The 15,023-nt window shown below is 48.0% G+C and overlaps 1 protein-coding gene across 1 annotated transcript in view; it reads left to right on the plus strand.

The window, feature by feature from the left end:
* Window positions 1-1,895: 1,895 nt before the first annotated feature.
* Window positions 1,896-15,023, plus strand: part of CRISPLD1 (cysteine rich secretory protein LCCL domain containing 1) — a 58,847-nt gene continuing 45,719 nt past the window's right edge. The window contains exons 1-2 of the mRNA XM_034763153.1: window positions 1,896-2,251; window positions 3,611-3,933. Coding sequence (XP_034619044.1) covers window positions 3,676-3,933 — 258 coding nt within the window. The 5' untranslated portion in view covers window positions 1,896-2,251; window positions 3,611-3,675. The remainder of the gene's footprint in view (window positions 2,252-3,610; window positions 3,934-15,023) is intronic.

The raw sequence follows: 15,023 nt of genomic DNA on the forward strand, positions 1-15,023 counted from the left end.
ACGAAAGCTTATGCCCAAATAAATCTGTTAGTCTTTAAGGTGCCACCAGACTCTTTGTTGTTTTTGTAGTCTGCAGTGATCCACTCAAGGTCATTCTTGGCAGTATCATTGGTGCCCACGTGGAGAAGCAGGAAGGAGTAGCGATCCGAGGGCTTGATGAGTCTCGGCAGTCTCTCCGTCACATCGTGTATCCTAGCTCCTGGCAAGCAGCAGACCTCTCGGTTTTCCCGGTCGGGGCAGCAGATAGATGACTCAGTCCCCCTGAGGAGGGAGTCCCCGACCACCACCACCTTCCTCCTCCTCTTGGGAGTGGTGGTCATGGAACCCCCATCCCTAGGACAGTGCATCTTTTGCCTTCCAATCGGTGGAGTCTCCTTCTGCTCCCTTCCCTCAAATGGGTCATCTAGTCCTCTCTCCGCATTAGTACCTGTAGAGAGAACATGGAAATGATTGCTCACCTGTATCTCCATTGCTGTTGCATGGACGCTCCTCTTTCTCCTTCTGGAGGTCACATGCTGCCAAACCTCTTCACAATCCTTCTGTCCCTGCTGCGCCTGCTCTGAATCTTCAGAACATTGTGGCCGTAGAAGCATCTCCTGACGTCTGTCCAGGAAATCTTCATTTTCCCTCATGCAACGCAGAGTCGATACTCATTTCTCCAGCCCTCGAACCTTCTCTTCCAATATGGAGACCAGCTTGCACTTTGTACAGACAAAGTCGCTTCTGTCCAACACCTGGATCCAGATGGATATTGGCAATTGTTTGCCTCAAACCCCAAACTGTACAATCTAAGTAGATAATAAGTTTAGCTGCTCCTGTTTCAGTGGAGAAATCTGTATGTACTCTGATGGATCCCAGATCAACAGCACTGAAAAAAACTCACATAGCTGGTGGATCCTGCCAATTTTTAACCTCAATCCCTTAACTTGTGTTGTCTATACAGTGTGTGTGTGTGTGTGTATATATATAAAACTCCTAGGGCACCGAAAAACTCAGACCCTGCTGCAAACTGGGGCAGCAGTACCAATGGATAAATGTACCTGGCACAAAGTCAGCTGGATCCTACCATTTTTTGGACCCAAGCACCTAATTCATCAAAATAGACAACATGTTACCATTCCCGTCTTGGCTAGAAAAATCCAGGCTCTGACAAAGCTCCATGTAAGAACAATGCAAAACCACCTATTTAACAGCTAAGTCTTGCTGCATTCAGCACCCTTTTGGGTGATAAACTTCTAAATTCTACTGCGGGGAGATCAAGTGCAGCTGCTCCTACTCTATCTGGTCCCTGATAACTGGATGGATCCAGCAGGTTCCATGTGTTGGATCTGAGTTTTTGCAGTGCTGCTGTGCCCTAGGCCAGTTTTTGTTGTTGGGTTTTGTTGTTGTTGCAGTTGGACCAGCCATCCCTTTAGCTGTTAGGTTAAACTGTAGGGACCGATGGGGCAACATTTGGCTGGATCCAGGGGTTTGACTTGGGTTTTTCCAGGACGCATGTGCTAGGATCTAGAATGCTTTGCTGCAGTTGGAGCCGCATTTGTCTTGACCTGATTTGGGGTTTTTAAGATTTGGAGCTTCACGGCCAAAACTTGGCTGGATGCAGCTGCAGGATCTGGGGTTTTAACGCGCCCTTGCTGCGGCTCTAGATTTGCTTGGTCCAGTGAGGACCTTTGTTCTCTATTCTGATGGTACAATTTGGGGCTAAACAATCTGCAGGACGGAGGCAGGTAGCTGAAGCTCAGAGGGAGACAGCTTTTCCCTCTGCAGGCAAGGTTTGAGCGGCGCTAACAGAGCCCCTTTCCGAGTCTCCTGGCGGTGCCGGCAGGCCGGCCGGGCGGGATGCTGGTGGGGCGGGGTGGCCAGGGCACGTCACTGGGGGCGCGCTCTAGGCCCGGGATAAATGGCTGGGAGCAAAGGGGAAGCAAGCGCTGAGCTCCTGGCACGGGCAGCTGCAGGGAGCAGGAGGGGGCCTTCGAGAGGCCGGAGCGAGCGCGGGAAGGGGACTCCCACGTCCAGAGCGGAGGGCAGGGAAAGGGTCTACGCTGAGGGGCTGGGACTGGTGCACAAACTTCTCGCAGAGTTTGCAGGCGCAGCCTCCAGCGCGCCCCGGCTCCTACTCAGCTGTCCGGGCAAATCCGGCGCGTCTCCCGGCTCTGCGAGGCGGGGAGGAGACGCGGGCGGGCGGCGGACCGAACTCGGCTGTGGCTGGGTGGCTGCAGCCTGGACCTGGGTGTCCGAAAGGCCGGGAGAGGTAAGGGCTTGGCTCAGCCTCGCTTGGGAACGGCTCCGCGCCTTTCAGCCCTGACTCCCGCAACAATCAGCAGCGCCCCAACTGCGACCCTGCGCGCGCCACACCCCCCCCCCCCCCCGCCCTGCGGTTCTTCCCACGCACGAGTCGGGAACTTCCCGGGAAGACCCAGCTCCCTGCCTGGCTTTTTGTCCAGTTCGCCTCGCCTTCCCAGCCGGGGCCGTGTAACAAAGGGCCTGAGGAGGGAGGGGCAGGGGGAGAGCTCCAGGTCTGACCTGCTGGAAGATTTAACTCTCCGCAGAGTTGTTGCTCCATCGCGCGCTCACAGGACGCGTGCTGCTGAGAAGCAACTTTGGGGCAGCAGCAGTTGATTTGTCCTTAGAAGCCGGGCGGGTGTGTGGTTGAAATGCAGCCCAGGGAAGGCAGATGGATGGAGATATATTCATAGGAACGGGAGCCAAAAAGCCAGACTTTCTCATTTCGGCATCTTTATTTAATGTCTAACAGGTGTGGAAAGTGCAATTTGGCCCAGTAGAATAATACGCTATATCTTCCCTATTGGAACATTGGGTATACTGGGCACCTAGGCAGCTTCTCTGTGCATTTTCTTCAAGATGCCAAATGTTCCTTTCCCCGTCTACCCTCCACAGCTAGGTCGATAACTGGAGTGCTAGGGGATTGGTGTTACAGTGTTAATATATTTTGAATTGGGATGAGGGAGCTACTGTAGATAGAGAGCGCTGCAGCTTTCCAAACGGTAAACCTTCAAGCAGTAGCAGGCATCAGAAGAACATTCTTGATGGGAGAACTGCATTTTAAAACCTTCTCTTAAAATAATTCATCACTTTTGTTCTGCAAGCATAATAAATAAACCCTGTTTGACTAACAGGTTTTAATAATCTAAGTTTTGTTGTTAAGTTTGGAGACTCAAAATATTTTTAAATCATAAAACAAAAGCTTTGATAGTTCTGATTTTTTAAAGCATATTTCACATTCTTTTTTGGGGTTGTTTTCATTTTGGGAGTCGCTGCAAGAGGACCTAATATATTATAGAGGACCTAATTCATTTAATCATCTAATTTAGATTGCTTAAAGGCACTATCAGATGAAGGCAGTTTATGAAAAAATTCCTTTTATTTATGCAGACTCTTAAGTGTACTTTACATAACTACCTGAATGATCTTCAATTCATGAGGTCAAAGCCACACTGTAAAGGATGGGTGTCTATGTTCTCTGGCATCCCTAAAAACCACACTGGCACACTCCCCTCCCAACTACAGTTTGACTTTTGTTATTTAACAGATTAATTCAGGCCAACATTTTAACCTCAGAATCACTTTACTCTCTCTTATGCCTTTGCAGCCAACAGACCTGGAAGAAAGATTTTGTCCTGGAATTAACCCTGGGGAGTCTTGAGGTCATTCATCATGAAGTGTGTAGCACAGGAATGGCTCAGAGTAACTGTCTTGCTATTCATAGCTCAAACAGTTTCTGCAATGGTTCTTCCCAATGGTACATTATTAGAGGAACTTTTGGAAAAGTACATGGACGAGGATGGTGAGTGGTGGATCGCCAAGCAAAGAGGGAAAAGGGCTATCACAGACAGTGATATGCAAAGTATCTTGGATCTTCATAATAAATTACGGAGTCAGGTGTATCCACCAGCTTCCAATATGGAATATATGGTAAGGATAAATTGATAGTGGTGTCTAGAAAGAAATGTTAATGCAGTAGTTGCTGTCATTGTGTAAAATAGCATATTTTCAGTCATTGTTTCTTGATGTTTGTCTGTTTTAAAACATTGTTATAAAAGGATGAAATGCAACACTATCTTCAGGAGCTAAAAGATAAGCAGGGTGCTAAACTAGAAACATTGCATTGCAAAATAACACAGGTTCTTCCTAGCTCCTAAACTGGTATATTTCTATGTTTAATATATTAGTATGTGATAATTTCCCTTAGTTTTGGGCCTATTTATTTATTTTGCCTCAGTGTATATTTGGTATTTGTTGAACCTAAAGCTTTCACTTTTCTTAATTTCTGTGGTGTTGTTGTGTGGTGTGTGTTTTTTTTTTTTTTTTGTTTTTTTTAAAATAGGATAACTTAGGTTTCATTATGACTAGGGCCCTACCAAATTCAGGGTCCATTTTGGTCAATTTCTAGCTCATAGGATTTTAAAAATAGTCAATTTCATGGTTTCGGATGTTTATATCTGAATTTCAGGGTGTTGTAATTGTGGGGGTCCTGACCCAAAGGGAGGCCATGGAGGGGTGGGGGGGTAGCCACAAGGCCATTGTAGGGGGGGGGGGTTGTGGGATTGCCACCCTTTATTTCTGTGCTGCTGCTGGTAGGGATGCTGCCATCAGAGCTGGGCAGCCGGAGAGCAGTGGCTGCTGGCTGGGTGCGCAGCTCTAAAGCGAGCATCACCGCCAGAAGCAGTGCAGAAGTGAGGGTCACAGGGCATGGGGAGTTGGTTACCATATGTTCCAGTTTTCCTGGCAACCTCCTGTCAGAGTCCAGGGCTGACAGCCACCCTCACTTCTGCGCTGCCTTTAGAGCTGGGCTCCCAGCCAGCAGCTGCGGAGCTTCCTGCAGCCTGGGGAGGTCCCCAGAGATGGGGCTTCATGAGTGGCCCCTGCATGGGAAGAGGAAGTCCCATCCTTAATCAGCTTGGGCCAGGATTAGCAGCTGGAGCCTGGTGCACGGTAGGAGCCCCCGGCTGGGGCACTCACAGCCCTGCCCTTGCCCTCCAATAGCCAGATTTTTGTGGTCCAGGACACATTTTTCACAGCCAGGAAATTGGTAGGGCCCTATTTATGATCCTACTAACTTATTGGAGCACATTGGGAATACTAAAATTCTATCCTTGGAACTCCTCAAAAGGCCAGTGGCCTGACAAGAATGGGGCAATTGTATTATTACTCTTACATCTGCAGAAAAATTAAAACTTTTGTCACAATGTTCATGTTTTATTTTTCTGACTATACAAATATCAAGGAGATTGCATTATTATAGGCAGGGCTGATTGTACCCCTTTTACTAAGGTTGCCCAACAGTTCCCATCATAAGATCCTGTTTCAGTTGCTTATAATTTAGCCAAACTTGAACTGCTCAGGCTGAAATTTTCCATGCCAGGTATCTGCCACAGGCTAGTGGGTTTTTTGTTAATTTCAGCCACAACAGTTCAGCCATATGCAAAAATGAGGCTAGGAAAAAATGTTTAGTTCTTGCTAGAAAATTCTGATGACCATTGAAAAGCATGCTTTCAAACAGGAAATTGTTAAGGCAGTGCTTTTGTTATCCATGTGAAATCCACCCAAGTTTAAGACAAGTTAGAAGCCTTTGAAAAAATCTCAGTTTGCACATGCTCAGTAGAGACTTCTTAGAACTTTAGCAGCTAAAGTTCCTGACAATTCTATTTGTGCTGAACATTCTCCAGCGCGGGGCTGAGCAGGCCCTACTGTGGGCCAGGTTTGGGCATCTGAATTGAAAGCAGGAAGACAATTTCGTCTTTGCTGTCAATGACCCCAGTGCTGGGCTCAGGCCTGGAGGAAGAACCTTCCTTCTTTGAATGCAGAGGGAACAATAGGCGGACCTGTGCAGGGTGGGGTGAGGTAGATGGGACAAGGAGTCGAGAGAGGGATTGAGACTGGGACTAGAGGCTAGTTGGTGGTGGGGCAGGAGGAACTGGGACTTGACAGGAAGACTGGGACTCAGAGCTGAGGGGGGACTGACTCACCAGGCAAAGACATTGGAAGGCAGGAAAGGAAACAGGTGAGGGAAGATACTGGATGAGGAACCTTGGCAGGAGACTGGAATTGGTTGGTTAAATAAACTGTGACAATGAAGTGGTGGGATAGATGTAGGTGGATGCTGTGGTTGGATCAAGAGCCCCAAGAAGGAGTTTGGAACAGGGAGGTATTGAAGATAGGGAATGTGGGTGGGAGGTAGCTGGAGGCCAGGGTGGGGGGAAAGAAACAGATTGGATGAGGAGCCAGGAAATGGGGACCTGAAACTTACTCAACAAGGAGACTTGGGACATGGTGCTAGGGGTGGGAGGGAACTAGGACTGGTTAGTCAAGAAGACTGAGACTAGGAAATTGGGGGAGAGTGGGATAGAGAGTCAAGAGTGCTGAGACTAGGATTGGGTGGGCCAGGAGGCTGGGACTGGGATGGAAAAAAATTTGAAGAGTAGAGACTGGGACAAGGAGAATGGGACTGGGATGTGGTGCCAGGGATGGGGAAGATATAGGAATGGGTCAGCAGGGCTTTGGAGCTGTGCTCTGGCTCCACTCCAGCTCCAGGCAAAAACCTGTAGTTCCCCTGCTCTGGAGCTGCTCCGGGCTCCGCTCCAAAGCCTGGGTCAGGGACAGGTTGGGAAGGAAGTTATGGAAGAGGTTATGCTGGAGTGAAATGGACAGAGTCTGTTCCCACTAGAACACACTTCCCCCAAGAGCCTGGAATGGAACCCAGGTTTCCTGAGTCTCATCTATCCTTTCTCTGCTATCCACAAATATTTGTGAAACCCACTGGCAAAGCCTCTCATCCTCCTCTAGTGTTGGCCCACTTAGAGGGTAACAACTTACTACTGCTATCACTTACTCTGTTAGCTCAAGTGCCAGAGGTGAGTGTAGTGGATATAAAGGTTCCAATTCTGCTGATGACCCACGTGGGTGTCAATATAATGCTACATAGTGAGGTTTCTGATTTTTCAGTTTGCTTTTTTCATAACCTAGGAAATTACAAACAAAAAACAATGTTAAAAGAAAATAAGGTTGCAAAGTGAAGCAAACACTCAAAAGTTAGGAAATACTATAATTAAGGTTAATTACCTTCTCCACTTGTAAAGTAACTCCCTTCTCTTCATGTGCCAATATATATTTATGCCTGTATCTGTTATTTTCACTCCATGCATCTGAAGTGGGGTTTTTACCTATGAAAGCTTATGCCCAAATAAATCTGTTAGTCTTTAAGGTGCCACCGGACTTCTTGTTGTTTTTGTGGATACAGACTAACACAGCTACCCCTCTGATATAATTAAGATTGCCTATGCAACCTTAATGCCACCCCTTGTGTGTATGTGTTACGATACAGTCTTTAATTATATGGTCAAATACTAATTTTTCTACAGGACTACTGCCTAATTCACTGGCCAGGATGGATTTGCTCATAGATTATAAGGCCAGAAGGGACCACTGTGATCATTTAGTTTGATCTCCTGTGTAATACTAATAGGTCTTCCCCAAATTAATTCCTATTTGAACTAGAGCATATTTTTCTAGAAAAAACATCTTAACCAGGGTTGTTTAGTGTGGGACATTGTTGTCTGTAGGCATCCCTGCTTTGTGTTGTCCAAGTTGGAAAGCATATAATGAAAGAGACAGGAGATAGCAGGAAGAGAAAGGATAGTCTCGTGGTTAGGGCAGTTGAATACAGTATACCCAGGCGAACTGAATTCTGTCCCTGCCCTTTAGACAGGTTTCCTGTATGATTCTGAGCAAGGCATTTAAACCAAACTCTTATAGCGGTCACTAATTGTGTTTTCCTCATTTTCTGGGTGCCTGACTTGACACCATGGGGTCTGATTTGTGGAAGTGTTGAGTACTCACAGTGCAATGGAAGTCCATGGGACCTATGTTTTGAACAAACAATGTTATATAATGTTAAGTACTCTGAAAAATCAGAGCCTGTGTGTCTCAAATTGGGCACCCAAACTTAGTGAACACTTCTGAAATTAATCTTTATATGCCTCAGTTCCCCATCTGTACAATAGAGAAAATACCACCTCTCAGCGGTGTTGTGACAATAAATGCTCAAAATGAGTTAGGCTCCTAACTTCTATTTAGGCTTCTCACTTCCACTGATTTCAGTAAAAGTTAGGCTCAAATTCCTTTTGAGCATTCAGCCCTTAGATAGTATAGTGATGAGCAGGACCGTCCCTAGGGTGGTGCGGGGCCCGGGATAACCCCCAATTCTGGCCCAGGCCCCACCCTCACTCCACCCCTTCTCCCAAGTCCCTGCCCCTGCTCTGCCCCCACCCCTATCCTGCCTCTTTCCAGCCTCCGCCCGCTCCCCCGAGCGATGCCAGGAGCCAGGCAATCGGATTAGGCTGGGTCTGGGCTGTTTGTTGCTGCTGGCACCAGGCCGCCCCGCTAACCACCCAGGCTGCCCTGGACCTAGTGTCCCAAAGCATGGGGCCCCCCAAAGCGCAGGGCCTGGGGCAGTTGCCCCGGTCTGTCCTATGGACAGGATGGCTCTGGTGATGAGCAGCAGAGAAAAGTTTGTGAGGAAATTAATAATGCCATCTCCAGAGCAGAGTTGAATTAAGTGCATTACGTAAAGCACGGGAGTACATACTGAAGAAAAATATGAATACAAAGACTTGGATAGCTGTTTATTATTTGAATTCCGTCCATTCTGTGCACTGAATGACGCCAGGGCCCCGTGGAAAAAATCATATGTGATCATGTAATGACTGTATTGTAAGGCATAAACATCTAGTGTTGCACAGGCAATCTTAATTCTGGTATTTCCTAACTTTCAAGTGCTTGACTTTGCAACTTTAACATTTTTTTGGGGGGGGAAAGGGGGAGTAGGTAATATAGTATATAAGAGAATTAAATGCTGAGACCATCAGTACACATTTTCATGGTCCAAGACAACACACTTTAGTAATAGAAAAGAGCAGTTTTTCTTAAAGAAATATTGCCTTTCAAAATAAGGAATAGCCACTTGCAGAATGTCTGGTTTTAGGAGTTGTATGGTCCTATGATTTCTGGTTCTGGGTTTCAAAACCTAAGATTAAAGTAGGCAAGATTTGTTGGCTGCTTTTAGATATTGTTAGCATTACAGTTGGGTGCTGGTTTATGACTGGGTTCCTAGATGTGCCTATAATACAAATAATAAATTGATGATGATAAAACTGAGCCTTGGCTGTTAATTGAAAAATAAAGATGGGGGACCAAATTTTATACTCTGATTTGAAGCACAAGCAACAATAAAAAATGAATTGTAGAGACCCCATGCAGATTTTTATGCCCATTAAAAAAATTTCTGCTAGTATTTTACATTAGGAACATCAGGTCTTATTGAAAGTTGAGCTGCACCGTTCCTTAGTAGCCCTAAGCTGTGGAGGAAGAAAGGCTCTTTCTTTAACAGAGAAAGCTTTTATCCTAAAACTTTGTCAAATTTGACAGGAGTTGAGCAGGATTTAATAAAAACAAAAGGGTGGGGAAAAAAATCAAAGTTTAAAAGGTTCTCCTATTCTCTTGTGTGCTCCCTGAGTGGAGTGGGGTAGGGAGAAGAGTCCTGTGCTTCCCTACCCCCCCCTTTGATATTCCCAAGGGGAGTGTATCCAGGTTGCTGGGACTACAAAGTATAGCTGGCTGTAGCGGGGTGGTAACCCCGCTCTGGTCCAGAGAGGGCTGTGGCTGGAGAAAGCAGCTTTTAGGCTGAGCTGATTGGGGGAAGTGGCTGCAGCTGGGGCCATGCCCCAAACAGACTCAGCTGGCCCTAGAAAGGCCAGGGCAGCCAGAAGCTCAGCAGTCCACACTCACTCACCCCCCCTCCCCTCCCCTCCTCAAGAGCCTGGCTGCAGGGAACTAGAGCAGAGTACCTGGGTGGAGCAGGGCTGGGGAAAGGCTGAGGAGCTCCAGCCTGGAAAGCCCCAGACTGCAGCCTAGTGTTAGGCTAGGAGGTACTAGGGGTTGCAGAGGGCAGCCCGGAGATAGGCAAGGTTGGGTTTGGGCCTGCTGCCTTGGCCTGTGATGAGTAGGCTGATACTGCAGTCTGCCCCAGGGAGTGGGACTAGATAGTGACTGGCAGCAGCTGGATACTGAGGCGAGGTAGGGTTAGTGGGTGGGGTTCCCCTGGGAGGGGAGACCTAGCAGTGTGGGTACTGCAAGGGCACAGCACCCTGGACAAGGGGCAGCGGGGTCCTGGGAGGGACATGGGGCCCAGAAGTAGAGCAAGGCAGATCACCAGCCTGCAGGGGGCGCTCCGGAGGCTGGGTCGAGCTAATTCCCCGAGAGACCAGCAGGAGGCGCCACAGGAGGCGCTTGTGTTACACTGGCCCTTACTTGAGATGTGCATGGGAGAGACTTCTTACACCCTCTGTTCTTTGGCAGTAGCCAATATAAAGATTCAGGAGGCAGACAGAGGGAAAGAATAATATTAATAAAATAAATGAACAATCATGCATGATTTCCTGATGACATTACAATGACTGGATTTTGATTTTTGCCTCAGCCTGAGATGTTGATTTGCAATGTCAACTGTATATGATGATGTTACACTATAATACCCCTGTGAGAATTTTGTGCCACTGCGCAATACAGAATTCTGCAGTAATGTTGGGCTGGGCCTGCAGAATTTTCTTTTCCTCCCCTCCACACCCCCATTGGGCTGCAGAGATGTTGGCTGCCACTAGGAGTCACTGGACCCAGCAAAGCCCAGCTCGCAAATAGACAAGGCCAGTGAGGTGGGAGAGGGAGGAATCTCGAGGGTTCCCAGGACTCCCTGGAGGAAGGATGCAGCAGTGTGCAGGAAACTCTGTGGAAACCTTGGGCTCTAAGAGGGTAGGGTCTATGAGTGTCTGGGCCAGGGGCCCTGCAGCTGGCCTCTGGGGGATAGGGGATTTGAGTGTCTGGCCCCCTGGCTGGGCTCTATTGGGGAAGGGGCAGAGAAGCAGGAACTGGGTTGTCATGGGGGTTTCTTTAACTTTCTACTCCAGGGGGAATTTTTGTGTGTGTCTATACTGTTGATGAAATTTGGAGGAGAAATAAAATAGTAATAGATGTACCCACCAAGATCTGCAACAAGATCTGGCAGACTGGTGAGTGGCCCTCCATCTGGACACAGTCACTAATCATCACTCTGCTAAAGAAAGGCAACCTGCAATTGTCAAAATTACCAGAACATAAGCTTAATTAGCCATCCCAGCAAAGTGATGTTGAAAGTCATATTGAACAGATTGACGCAGCAAGCGTAGAATATCATCACTGGAGAACACCAAAAGCCAGCCTGCTGGAAGAAGTACCACAGAACAGATTTTCAGCCTTTGTGTTCTATGTGAGAAGTACTTACAACACCAGCAGGACATCTACCACATCATTGTTGACTTTAAGAAGGCATTTGACAGAGTATGGCATGAAGCTCTCTGGGCAACCATGAAGAAGTACAATGTTGGTTGTGAGCTTATTCTTACCATTAAAGAACTGTATGTTAAGGCCAGCAGTGCAGTTCTTGTCAATGGCATAACAGGAATGGTTTTGCACCACTGTTGGAGTCCGGCAAGGCTGCCTTGTTTTGCGCACACTATGCAACATCTACTTGGAGCACATAATGACTAGAAGATCACACATGCACAGTCAGCACTGGGGGTGGGGGGTGAACAATCTCAAATCTTCGGTTCACTGATGACATTGATGGCCTAGCAGGCAGCAAAGATGAACTTGGTAACCTTGTGAAACGATTGGATGAAACCTCCGCAAAATGGCATGCAAATCAGTGCAGAGAAAACCAAACTGATAACAAACATGATGGGATCAGCTCACATATCATGGTCAGTGGACAAGAGCTGGAGACAGTGGAACAGTTCAAGTATTTGGGGGCAATCATCACTGATAAAGGATCCAAGGCAGAAATTCATGCAAGAACTGCGCAAACAGCAGCACTGGCAAAGCTAAAGCCAATTTGGAGGAATAAGAACATCTTCCTAGAATCCAAACTGAAACTGCTGCATGCACTGGTCATCTCCATTTTTCTGTATGCATGCAGAACTTGAACAGAAAATACAGGTAGTAGAGATGAGATACTTTGGTTAAATCCTGGGCATCTCCTACTTCAACCATGTCACTAATGAAGAGGTCCACAACATCATCACCCAATGCGCTGGGTCATATGAAGACCTCCTGATGACTGTGAAGAAGCACAAGCTGAAGTGGTACGGCCATGTAACAAGATCATCTGGCCTATCCAAGATCATCCTCCAAGGGACAGTACAGGGAAAGAGGAGAAGAGGTAGACAGAAGAAGAGTGGACAGGAGTGGACTTCGGGGAGACTTGAGCACTGACACACAATCGTCAGGGGTGGAGACAATTGGTTGGTTGCTCATCAATGATGGTTCCCCAACGACCAATGCGGTTATGGAACTTGATGATGATATTGATACAGACATACTTGCTGATAGGTATTTTGAAATAAATTTCCAAAATAATTGAAACTGGTGTGATTATATAGTGTTTTGACAAATAAAATTTGCAGAATTTTATAGACTTAAAATTTTTGGCACAGAATTCCCCCCAGGAGTAACTGTAATTATGATATGGCTCTTGGAGATTCCACTGCATCTGTTGGTGTTTATGGCTGGCTACTAATTATTTAGACCCTGATATTTTATAAAATAAGCTTTCACTTTAAATCCTAGTTTTCTTTTTTGCTATGAACCTTACCTTTCCTGTCATGTACAGAAAAGTTTTAGTCCAGAAATGTATCAAATCACAAGCTACCATAAGATCTGTATTAGCACTAGCTGTGTATAGTTACATTGCTTCTTTTTTTACAGGACACTCTCTTGAACAGTAAGGCAGTTTTTGAACCCACCCTCAAATAGTTATTCACATGAACCCCACCCACAATGTGACAGCAGTAGAATCAATACATCACTTTAGGTTATGAGAGAGTCATAACATGCATTATGAAAATACTACATTCAAGGGAAATGTACATATGTTATGTAAATGTAGGCCCGTATTCTGCCTTCCATTGTACAAGTATGCTACTGCAAGAAGCATGAATAAGGAGTTTATCCTCTTCTTGTTCCCCACTGCCCCCTTGTGCACCTGTGCAGGAGGAGCAGGTCAGGTCTCACTAGCACTCAAGGGAGCACAACGAGGAAACAACTCTGCTTTCTGACTGTCTACACCCTCTGAGGAGCAGCATGTGTTGTGTAATGTGCTCCATTCAGCCTCTAGCAGTTACTCTGGTGTGTAGCATATACTAAGCTAAGGTGTTTGCTAATCTGTTTTAAAAACATGCAGATTTTTAAAACTGTCATTTCCGATCCTGCACCCTTGATTATGGTGTTTGCATTCTAGACTCTGCATTACTTCAAAGGACACCTGATTTACTCTATAGTGAGTGTAGTTTTAAATATCTTGTTGAAGTTCATAGTGCAGGAGTACATGAGGCAATATGCTGTGTTTGTGGCTATATTCTTCATTTGGCATTTCACCATTCTTGGAAAACCATTCATGGCCTTATAGACTCGTCTGCCATGAATGTTATCCTTTAAATAATTCAGTAAGTAGCATCAAAAGGACACTTAATCAAATAAACCATGGAAGTATTACAAATCAGAAAGGCCTGGTAGCCATATTTACATTTGTACTGTTTGGAAAATACAAGGAACTCTTTCTACAAGCTATTTACTCCTGTATTCCTAATAGGTGGTCAGGGAGCTCCATGTGCTGTTCCCGCCCTTGAGCACTGGCTCCACAGCTCCCATTGGCCTGGAGCCCGCACCCCAGCTCCCTGTCCCGGCACAGAGCCCCCTCCTGCACCCAAACTCCCTCCCGGAGCCAACACTGCTTCCCACACCCCCAACCCCTTGCTTCAGACTTGAGCCCCCTCCTGCACCCCAATCCACAGACCTGAGCCCCTTCCTGCACCCACACTCCCTCTTATGCACCCCCATCTCCTACCCCAACTCTGAGCCCCCTCCCATACTCAGAACCCCTCAGCCCCAGCCCAGAAACCCATCTTGCACCACAAACCCCTCATCCCCAGCCCCACTTCAGAGCCCATACCTCCATCCAGAGCCCTCACCCCCTCCTGCACCCCAGCCTAGAGCCCCCTCCCACACTCCGAACCCCTCGGACCGAGCCCCACTCCAGAGTCCACACCTCCAGCCAAAGCCCTTTGCACTGTACAGGAGTTGGCCGGGGCTTGACCCACTCCAGGGCGGCGGGGAGCCACACCGACTCACTACCTGCTGGGGCTTGAGTGCTTTGTCTGGCTGCGGGGTCTTGCCCGGCAGCCCTTGCAGTCCTGAAAGATACAGGAAGCCTGACCCCAGCTCAGGGTGAGCACCAGCATTAGGTCAGGGCTTAGACCCTTAGTTAGGGTTGAGCAACAGTAAACAAAGTATTTAGCCCAGGCCCTAGGTCAGGGCGGGGCAACAAACACTGAGGCAGAGTTCAGGCCCTCAGGCAGGGCTGAGCCACAGTAATAGGCCTGAGCCTCAACAGGCCTGGGAGAGGAGGAGACTGTTGAGGAGACCACAGGTTGGGTGGCAGGGGAGGACGCAGACCCTCCCACTCCACTGCGTCCCAGCCCGGGGCCCTAGCAGCGGCAGAAGACCCGCTGCTTCATCAGTGGGGATCCTGGCCGCACCACACTGACGTCGGCTCTGGCAATGCTGCAGCTAGACTGGGGTCGGCTGCCCCCGGGCTACTTCCAGACTCCCCCTCTGGGCCTACCTAGGTGCTGGCATCGGCCTCGGGGGGGATCCTGGACCATGGGTTCGTCTGGCCAGGGATCGTTTGGTAAGTCCGGGAGCTCCTCCGGATAGGAGGTGCAGGGCAGGCCCGGCGGGTGCTTTGGGTAGTAGGCTCCGGTCAGGCCTGGGGGCTCCTCGGGGTAGCGGGCGCAGGGCAGGCCTAGCAGCTCCTCGGGGTAGTGGGCGCAGGGCAGGCCCGGCGGCTCCTGGCGGTCACTCCGGGCCACGGAGGTTTCCCAGCCCCAAGCTAGGCTGGAGATGTCTGGCCTCTCCAG

This window comes from Trachemys scripta, chromosome 2 (genome assembly GCF_013100865.1).
Source record: "Trachemys scripta elegans isolate TJP31775 chromosome 2, CAS_Tse_1.0, whole genome shotgun sequence".
NCBI classification, from domain to species: domain Eukaryota; kingdom Metazoa; phylum Chordata; order Testudines; family Emydidae; genus Trachemys; species Trachemys scripta.